The sequence below is a fragment of the Kryptolebias marmoratus genome, linkage group LG2 (assembly GCF_001649575.2).
Source record: "Kryptolebias marmoratus isolate JLee-2015 linkage group LG2, ASM164957v2, whole genome shotgun sequence".
Lineage (NCBI taxonomy): Eukaryota > Metazoa > Chordata > Actinopteri > Cyprinodontiformes > Rivulidae > Kryptolebias > Kryptolebias marmoratus.
The window spans coordinates 7,595,764-7,605,236 of record NC_051431.1 but is presented as its reverse complement, the minus strand read 5'-3'; the positions used below and the strand labels follow the sequence as shown (position 1 = coordinate 7,605,236).

At 43.5% G+C, this 9,473-nt stretch overlaps 2 protein-coding genes across 3 annotated transcripts in view; both read left to right on the top strand.

The window, feature by feature from the left end:
- Window positions 1-181: 181 nt before the first annotated feature.
- txndc17 (thioredoxin domain containing 17) lies at window positions 182-1,859 on the top strand. The gene is made up of 4 exons (XM_017435276.3): window positions 182-419; window positions 576-657; window positions 1,076-1,151; window positions 1,270-1,859. The coding sequence occupies exons 1-4, from the start codon at window positions 275-277 to the stop codon at window positions 1,336-1,338; spliced, it is 372 nt and encodes a 123-aa protein (XP_017290765.1). The 5' UTR covers window positions 182-274; the 3' UTR covers window positions 1,339-1,859.
- A 1,260-nt stretch (window positions 1,860-3,119) lies between these two features.
- Window positions 3,120-9,473, top strand: part of nxn (nucleoredoxin) — a 67,251-nt gene continuing 60,897 nt past the window's right edge. Inside the window, exons 1-2 of one of the 2 annotated variants that reach the window (XM_037980218.1) lie at window positions 3,531-3,645; window positions 6,390-6,433. Coding sequence is in view for 1 of the 2 variants with exons in the window: in XM_017435280.3 (XP_017290769.1) it covers window positions 3,331-3,645 (315 nt within the window). In the remaining variant the exon portion in view is untranslated. Of the gene's footprint in view, window positions 3,646-6,389; window positions 6,434-9,473 lie in introns of both variants that reach the window. The other variant, XM_017435280.3, reaches the window with a different exon arrangement.

Genomic DNA, 9,473 nt, shown 5'->3' with positions numbered 1-9,473 from the left:
CTTCTTGAACGGACGTAAACCTTTTTTCCCCTTCTACTTTTATTTTTGTTTAGTTAGAGCTTTTAAGAGGACACGAATAACGAAATAAACCACAACAATATGCTATTAATTGTAGAATAAACCTTTTAATCTATTTGAATTAAATAATAAAAAAGATGCGCTGTCACTTTAAGAACCGTTGCACGACCCGGAAGTAGTGCTTGCTTTTATTGTCAGATGAGCAGAGCTGACAGTTTCAGTCCGACGGTTAATTTTAGCTTTTAAATTTACCTAAATGGCTCGTTTCGAAGAAGTGAGTGTCCACGGTTATGATGAGTTCTGCCAGGCTGTGTCTGAACGGAAAGGGAAGGATGTTTTTGCTTATTTTTCAGGCGATAAAGACGCCGAGGGGAAGAGCTGGTGTCCAGATTGTGTGAAAGGTAACTTCAGCTTGAATTTGCCTTTTTGTTGTTGTTGTTGTAGGAAAGACCTTGTTAGGCTCATTTATAATTAGTTTTGTCGCTCTGGGGGAGAAAGGGAAGCATGCTGTCCACTATTTCTCATTATTTTGTAACTTCTTTTGTTTTGTTTTTCAGCTGAGCCAATAGTAAGAGGACAACTGGCTCACCTTCCTGAGGATTCAGTCTTCATTTACTGTCAGGTTGGAGAAAGAGCTTTGTGAGTTTTCACTCCTTTATCCGCACAAATTATGACAAATCAGAGACATTACAGCTTCAACCAACATATCTTTGTCTAACCAATCTAACACTGTTTTAAATCTAAAAAAATGCAAGTTTTTTCACCAAACAGCCTGTATTTGTGAGATGAATTAAGCTCTAAACAAGCTATAGAATCTAGAATAACATTATTTTTCTGAGCATATGAAATTGAAGCACGGCTAATTTAATTTGCACAATAAAACACTTTAAAGTCTTTTGAATAAATGTCAACACTGATGAAATCTTTATACTTTCTGGCCCCAAAACAATATTTGTTCACCTTTTTTTTTTTTTACAAGATGTTTAATCTTACAATCCACAGGGCTCACAATGATGTTTATTTTTTTGTAATGTTATCATTAAATCTGCTGCTTCAGCTGGAAGGATCCTAAAAATGACTTTAAGAAGAACCTGAAGCTGACTGGAGTTCCCTCTCTGCTGCGATACGGCACCGTAAGAGAAATAAACCCGTTTCAATTCATTAAAAGTCATCTGAGACATCAAACGGAGCACCGCGTGGCTCACAGACGAGAGGGAGGGATGAAAGCTGCGTGTCGTCTCTTTGTTTCAGCCCCAGAAGCTGGTGGAGGAGGAGTGCTTCAAGGCCGACCTGGTCAGGATGATGTTCACCGAGGACTGAAGGCGCCGCCGCCGCTCAGAGAGGAGCCAACGTTTGCGGTTTACTCGCCCAGGGTGATTTTAAATTTTCACGCCGTTCAGTTTCAGCGCCTGGTAACCATCGATAACTGATGTGAATTGACGTCTGTGTAAGTTTACGAACCAATCAACAAGCTGCTCTGTCTGTCCTCAGGAGGGACATCTTGAACATCGTTTATAGTTTTCTTTGTGCAATCAGTTGATATTAAACCAAATATTTACACACTAACTGCTGATCAAACAAATCTTTTGTATTTTTTACTGAAATTTCATTTTGTTGCCTTGTGAAATCAAGCATAAATTGATGTTGAATAATTGTTTTCTTTCTTTTTTTTGGTAATTTGTTGGATAAAAACCTAAGTTAAATGGTTTCTGGACTGAACATAAATGTAACTTGTTCTTTTTTTATTATTAATTTACATCAATGGTCCCCAAACTTTTCAGCTTAAAATGTGTAAACATCACTAATAAACCAATTAAAGGAGAACATGACGACAAAACAAACGGTCTTAATAACTAAAACAGTGTTTTTATTAGTTTCTGTAGGTTTGTGACTTCCACACCAGAGATGTTTTGGTCTCTTCCATAAACTGGTGTGAACCTCACTCCAGTGACCAACGAGAGTGAGAGGAGGGAGTGATTTGAATGAGAGTTCAGCTCGCAAAAATGGAGCGACTCGCTGTGGTTTGAAAACCTGGAACTTGTCAGATGAGAAACCCAGAGACTGAAAGCTAAGGCTGACAGTGAGTTGTTCCAGCTAAAGGAAGCAGAACACTAGCTAAAATACTAACTAAAAGTAGCAACATGTTAGCAAAGGGTATGAAAAGGTTAGCTAAAATTAGCAATGCTGGCTTAAAGCAGCAAAAGGCTAGCCAAGCTAATTGTAACTAAAGGCTGACTAAAAGCTAAAAGTAGCTAAAGTCTGGATAAATGCAGCTACAGGCTACCCCAAAGCTAAAAGCAGCAACAGGCTATCTAAGCTAAATGTAACTAAAACCTGGCTAGAAGTAGCAAAAGACAAGCTAAAAGTTATAAAATGTGAGCTTAAAAAATAAAGAAGACTAGCTGAAAGTAGCTAAAGCACAACTAAAAGCTAAAAGTTACAAAAGGCTAGCTAAGCTAGGATAACTAAAGGCTAGATAAAATCTAAAAGTAGCATAAAATGACAAAAATAGAGCCATTCGGCTGAAGTGAATGTTAAAAAAAATGTTTTTGGCTGAATTAATTAAATCTTAATGCATATCTATGGGGGGAAAATTTTTATTAATAAAGTTCAATATTTAGAAAAGCATAAAAGTTTCAAAACCCAGAAGTCGAAGCAGCCATCTCCGAAATGAGCTGAAGGTTTTGATCTAAAAATGGATAAAATAACTTTTTAAAAACAAGATGAAGTAGCTCAAAGTTTTGATTTCTTGATGAGTTTGTTGAAAAGTCGCTTCCTCTTTCTGAACACTAGATGGCAGCAAATCCCTGTAAGTTCGAGTCCAACCCTTGTAGAAATTTGCTAAATTTCGGTTATATTTGTTTAATAAAGCCTCATAAATCACGAACCTTCTTTAATATGGCAGATTTGGTGTGAGTTTTAAGGGTCAAACACTTAAAATGACTTATTTGAATGGAAAAAAAACACGGGGTGAGGGATTAAAACAACAACAACACATACACTAAACGAGCCTAATTTAATCCAGAGGGTGGGGTTGGAAGTTACCTTTAATAAAAAATAAAGCTGCTGAGAGGATAAAATGTGTGGAGAAAAAAAAAAGAGCGCAGCCGCTGTTGCAGTCAGGGAGATTTAAGCGGAGCGCATTCCTGCACAGCGGCTCAGAGAGGAGGACCAGCGGGGAAAACACACCCCCACACACACATTCACACACACACACCGTCGGGGCTCGGGGCTCGGAGCTCACCGACCAACCCTCACACCGGAGGCGGCGGACAGACGGGCACCGCCGGCTGGCTTCCGTCCGCGCCCGTCATGTCGGAGTTTCTGCTCGGTCTGCTCGGGGAGCGGCTCGCCCACGGCTCCGGAGCCGAGGTGGACGTGCAGTCCCTGGGCTCGGGGGCCGGGCTGTCCCTGCTCGGGCTGTTCTTCGGCTGCAGCCTGAACGGCCCCTGCAAGCAGTTCAGCGGCAGCCTGCGCGACTTCTACGGCCGCTTCAAGGAGGCGTCCGAGCACAGGGACGAGCTGGAGGTCGTCTTCGTCTCGTCCGACCAGGACCAGAAGCACTGGCAGGACTTCGTGCAGGAGATGCCGTGGCCTGCGCTGCCGTTCAAAGACAGACACAAAAAGGTAAGGAGGGTGGCGATGAAGAGCAGCCACAGCTTCCTCTCCTTCCTCTTCCTCGGGTCAGTTCGGCTCGAAAGTCTTTGTTTCCCTAAAACCTGACCGCCGCCAATTAAGGTTCAATTAAGCTGCTGACTCGAGTTCTTCAGAACAGAATCCCAATTAACTTCCCTTGTGTCCAACCAGAGACACAAATATTAACACATCACTTCTTAAAGGGGCAAACTTTTACGCGAGTTCAACTTTAATTTGTTAATTCAAATCCCACCCCTGGTTGAGAAACCAATTAAAACCCGTCCTTAATTGGCAGGACTGCTCATCTTTGGGTTTTCCTCAGGGAAGTGGTTTGAATCCAGGGAAGGACTGCTGGAAACGATATAAATCAGATGAAGAGTGTTTCCCCCTGCCCTGTTGGTCACTGAAGGCCCAGGACTTCCTGCCAGCAGCTCCCCATCATTGTCCAAAAAGGTGCCAACAAAGTCCTGCTGTCTGGATTTGCCTCAAACATGCTCAGTGTTTCATTTTTCTTATTCTTTCCCAATCACAAGGCCTTTTTAGATTTATTATTTTAGTCTTTTTTTTAGCGTAAACATGGGGTTAAATTCTCTAATGTGCCAGTTTTGAATTATAGAGTCCATTTTTCTCATTTGTTACCATCAGCTTTAAGCAAAATAAAACACCAGATCTGTTTCTAACATCTTGCTTGTGCATTAGAAGTATTATTTTTAAAAACGACGAATGTCCAGATGAACCTGCTGAGGGCGTTTGTTTGATTTTATTTTAATTCCACCATGTGTGTATACTGTAGATTGTTCGCGTGCTGCAGGACGCTTGCAGCACTCGTCTCATTTACTTTCTCTGAGGCCAGACCAGAGGTAAACAAAGATGCTACGCCCCGTTACATCTGCAAGGTATCAGTCGGATGAGGGGGGGGGAAGGCGAAGGAAGGGGAGGGGGGGGATTTCTGAGATAAGGCCCGATGTATAGGAGGAGAGGTTTTTGACTCTGTCCTGAACGCCGATCTCTTCCAGCTTTGCTCCTCCTAAAAAGGAAAAAATGCACATGTATGAAATGCATGAAGTCACGGCGAGCTAAAACCTCTGAATGCTCGTCTTCTTCTCAACCAGCTCTTTATTTTTAAGCTCAGAAGGGACGAATCTGCCCCCCCCCCAGTTCCGGCCGGCCTCATGTGAACCTCTGAATCACCGTTCCTTCTGCGTGTTTCTGTCTTGTGAATTCCTCCTGGTCGCCAGCGACGGTTTTCACTTCATAATGAAGTCCAGGTTTGAATGAGGCTCGGGCGATGGAGGGGCAGGTAGGAGGGTGGGGGGGTTGTTGTCTTGTTGTCTGAGGCGGAGCACGTCAACCGTCCACCGTCCTCCGTGCAGCAGTCGTTTGCTCCGACTGCAAGCCGGGGTAAAAACAGATCTGCATCTGCGTGGCATCAGCAGCAGCAGCAGCAGCATCATTGTTCCTGCTGGCAGAGAGGTCGCCTCGTCTTTGTTCCTCTAAAAACACAGGGAGGAAAAAGAACGATAACAAGCTTTTTTATGAAAACATGAACTCAGGCCGTGGCGTCTCGTCCCAGGTTTTTTTTTTTTTTTTGGTCTCTCTGTATTGTTGCAAGATTTCGGCTGATCTTTTCAATCAGAAAGCCAAATACTTTCCTCCTCCTGCTCCTCACAGATAAGGATTTCGAGCTTTTCCTCTTCTTCTGTATGTTTGTTTCAGTATAGTGGCTAAATAAAAATGAGCATCACAAGCCAAACTCTTAAAAATATGTAACTGATTTCGTTTTTTTTGTTTTTGTTCCCCCATTATTTACCAAACAATGAAGTGACTAATTAAAAACTAAACGGCATATAATTACCAGGCTAAACAACAACGAACGTAATTGTTAGCAGCAACTATAATTACCAACCTATTGTCCTGGGCTTCATGTGTCTAATAGAAACAGGAAGTAGCTAAATGTGTAAACCTTCTTTTTAAAAAAAAAACGTCTGGGGCTGGCAGGAGGTGACGGAGCGTGACGAAATGAAACGTTAGGTTGACTTAACTGGGTCGTGTCAGCTGGTTCCACTGAGCTTTTCTGTTTTTTAAATGTAAAAAAAAAACAAAAAACATTGAATTATTCTAAGTTTTCTCCTCTCCAAATAAGTCATGGATGGCAACGGATCCGTAAGGAGCGTGCGAGTCTCCCAAGGGCTCAAAGGTCTGGGTAAAAATGGCGCCTGAGATGTATTCACGCGTGCAGCTACGGCAAGCACCGTGGGACAATCTTGATTCAGTGAAACGATTAGTTCGTATTAAGCGAAGGGGTTGAATTAGATTTAGTTACACAACACAACCTGGCTGTTAAAAGTGATTTAAAGTAATTCAAACGTCTGAGTCTTATTTTTCAGTGTGCTGGGGAAGGAAGCCTGTTGTTGTTGTCTCTGTGCGTCCTTCCTCCGCCCTCCTCCTCCTCCCCTCAGGCCGCCCTCCTTTGTTTCCTTCGCTCGGGCCTTCTGATGGCGGGAAGTCTTTATTATTCCTCCTTCAGCACAGATGGACCGAGCTAAGGCCGGTTTATATGAAACGTATTACAGGAAAAAAAAAAAAAAGGTGGAACCGTTCTCTGATTTTCGTTTCTTCATGCAAGTTGAATTTAGCTCTTTCCTTTTTGTTTTTTAGGAACGCTTGGATCAGTTATCAGCAGCTTACTCTGCCCTGTTTGATTAGTGGAAATATGTTTTTTTTTTTTTTTGCAGTTTGGACGACGCTGCTGCTCTTAAAGCCAAGAAGGCCCAAAAAGGTCAGGTCGATATTTCAGAGGTTACCGGCTGTCCCGCCGCCTGGCGTGGACTTCTGAAGAGGCTTACGAGTGTTAATCAATTAAACCCTCAGCCGAGGAGGAGTGGAAAATCAAAGCTGACGGGAACGTCGAGGTTTCACATCCCAGCTGGAGTCTGTACTCCGAGGCCCGCCGGCTCAGAGCCAGGGGCCCCGGAGTTTCATCCGTTCGTCCCCCGAGCTGCTGAAAGGTGTCAGGCGTCCTGCCCACTCTGGGACTGAACAGGCAGCTTAAGGAGAAGCTGGACGTTGGACGTTTTTCACTTTATTTTTCACCCAGACGTTGAGTTGAGACGAGACGCGTTTGAAACGTATAAAAATACGACCCGATCTGAAAAAAAACTCATGTTCTGCTAAAATAAATTCTACTGTGATTGGGAGCCGTAAAGCTGCTCCTCAGACCCCCAAATTTAAAGATTATTTCTTGAGTCAGAGATAAATAATGAGTTTATTTGTAAAATCCGAGCAAAGTTCGAGTCTGAAGACAACTAAAACAAGAAAACCAATGTCATCACAAATAGAAAAAATATATACTTGACATTTAAAGTTATGAGCCTTTTTTTTATTTATTGTTATAGAGAGAGGAAGGTTTCAGTTCTCTTAAGTGGATATGGGACTGAAGAGAAAATAAACTAATCCTTGTTTAAAGATATTTGACCCCGAACAATTTAATGACCAGAAAATCCCTAAAACTAAAGATTATGAATCCAAAAACATAGGATTATGATGAATAAATGATTAAATTCACAATAGATTTGTGTTTTACGTTTAAAGCTGAAGTGAAATATTCAGGAAGGTGGCGCAGATTTAAGCAGACGAAGCTCAGCTTTGGTTAAAATCACATAAATGATCATTTTGTTGAGAATCGTTATCGTGGCGACTTTATGAGAAACAAATCAAAGATTTGCCGTCTTTGTTTTGTGTCAGTCACTTAATATTGTTTGTGGATTTCGATCCTTCGGTGACTGGATCTAATTCATATGCGAAGATGAACTCCTGATGAATGATTGTCATAATCCAGGGTGCCAAAGGACTCGTTTATTTCTTGTTTTGTTCACACAGCTTTGAAATAAAAAGATGGAATTACATGGATTAGTGCTATTTTACAACATAGACAAAATTCACAAAAAAAAAAAACCAACAACATTCAGTTGGATTTGTGCAAAACACACGAGTGAACAGAGCTCCTCTTACAGAAGTTATTCATCAAGATGCAGGTATTTTGGTTTTTTTATCTCTCGCTGCTATAAAACTTAAGGTTTTTTTCTCTCAAACCTCCTCAGAATACAAAGGGTGCTTCCGCACGCTTCAGCTGTAATTTAGCTCAAAATATTCTCCTCTTTTTATCTCGTCGTCTCTCTCCGACATTGAAACACGACGGTCCACCTGTGTGCGTTTCTGAGCTCCGGCTTGTAGTGTTTTTATTATCGACTGCTTGTTTGAGGCTTACTTTTCAGTCTGTTTCTGTCTGTGGTCGCCACGGTGACCGTGACGAGCCTTCAGAAGCAGCTCTACTCTTTCTTTTGATTGGTTCTTGTACAGTTCTAGCATCAAAATGAGCTCCTCTTTTCCCCCCTCAGTTTAAATTACTACAAACTGATGATGATTTTGGTGATGTCAGAGTCTCTTCAGACATTTTCTCGTATTTACCTGACAGGCGGTGAGTCCGGTTCTGCCCCCCGACCGTAAACTGACCCGGCAGGAAGTCACTACCTCGACTCCGGCTGTGCAGCTCGGCTCCCATCGTCGTGCAGCTGCGGGGCCTTGTACTCGAGCGCCGTGTTCAACAGGAGCTTATGTAAAGAATGCGCGCCGGCACCTGCTGCGCCGAGGCCGCGGGAATGTATTGGAGGATTTCGGGATACCAACTGCTGCACGTCGCAGCACCGAGCTTGTGTTACGGTCTCGTTTCCACGGCTCATTGTGGCTTCTTTATAAGGACTTGTGTAATATCATGAGGGGCGAGCAGCGGGGGGATTTCATCCGAGGCTCGAGTTACCCAAGTCAGAGTTTAGAGACAAGCCGTACTGTATCTGCTGAAACCTTTTCCCTTCTGCCACTCGATCTGTTTCCACTTCTGTTATCTACGACTCAAACAACAACTCTCAGTAGCTGTAAGGTCGCGACCTCTTCCTGCGGGCCGCAGACCAATGAAACGGTACCCCGGCTCCGACTTTCCCCCCTTTTTTTTTTTTTTTTGTTCTCCAGCTGGACACTGTGTGTGTGTGTGTGTGTGTGTGAGGGGTTCGTTTTCAGGCCGGACTTTCCAGAGCCGAGTGACGTTAAAGATGACGTTCTGACCGCAGCGTCTGAATGAGATCAGCAGATCCGTTCATCCACTTTAACCCCAAAAAACCCAGAGCAGTTGTAAACCTACGCACCGGTGCAGCCCAGAATGGTGGCTTGTTTTTTTTTTTTTCTTTCTTTTATATTTCAGATTCTGGTGATGACACAAAAGCAGCTATTAGCAATCCTTCCACTGGACTAAACACACGATCGTTACCTCAGCCAATGAATCCTTCATCTACCCTGCGTTGTTTTCTTTCTGGTTAGCTTAGAGGGAGAACACTTGGTGGATCGGATGTTGGGACCCCCCTCCCCCCCTAGTGGGTCCTCGGGTCTGTAATCGCCCCACACCGCAGGTCAGCAGCCCTTTCCACCATAATAACAGCATCATCGCCCCCCCGGGGGGCACGTGCCATCCAGAGTTGCCTTTTGTTATCGCTCTGAGATTGAATGTTGCCTCTTCGTGACCCCCCACCCCCACCTCCAATCATCACCGCTGATCATATTTCTTAGGATGAATAGGAAAAGACGGTGACGGGTGTGCACTCTGCACAGTCTGCGTTCGCTGCTAACACACACCTCTCCTGCAGGATGCAAATTTATTCCGAAGTGTCCACGTTTCTGTCGCGGTGAGATTCCTCTCAGACGATAACCCTCCCCTCTTTATGTGTGACCACCACCCTGCTCAGTGGGTGGAAACACCCCCCCCCCCCCCC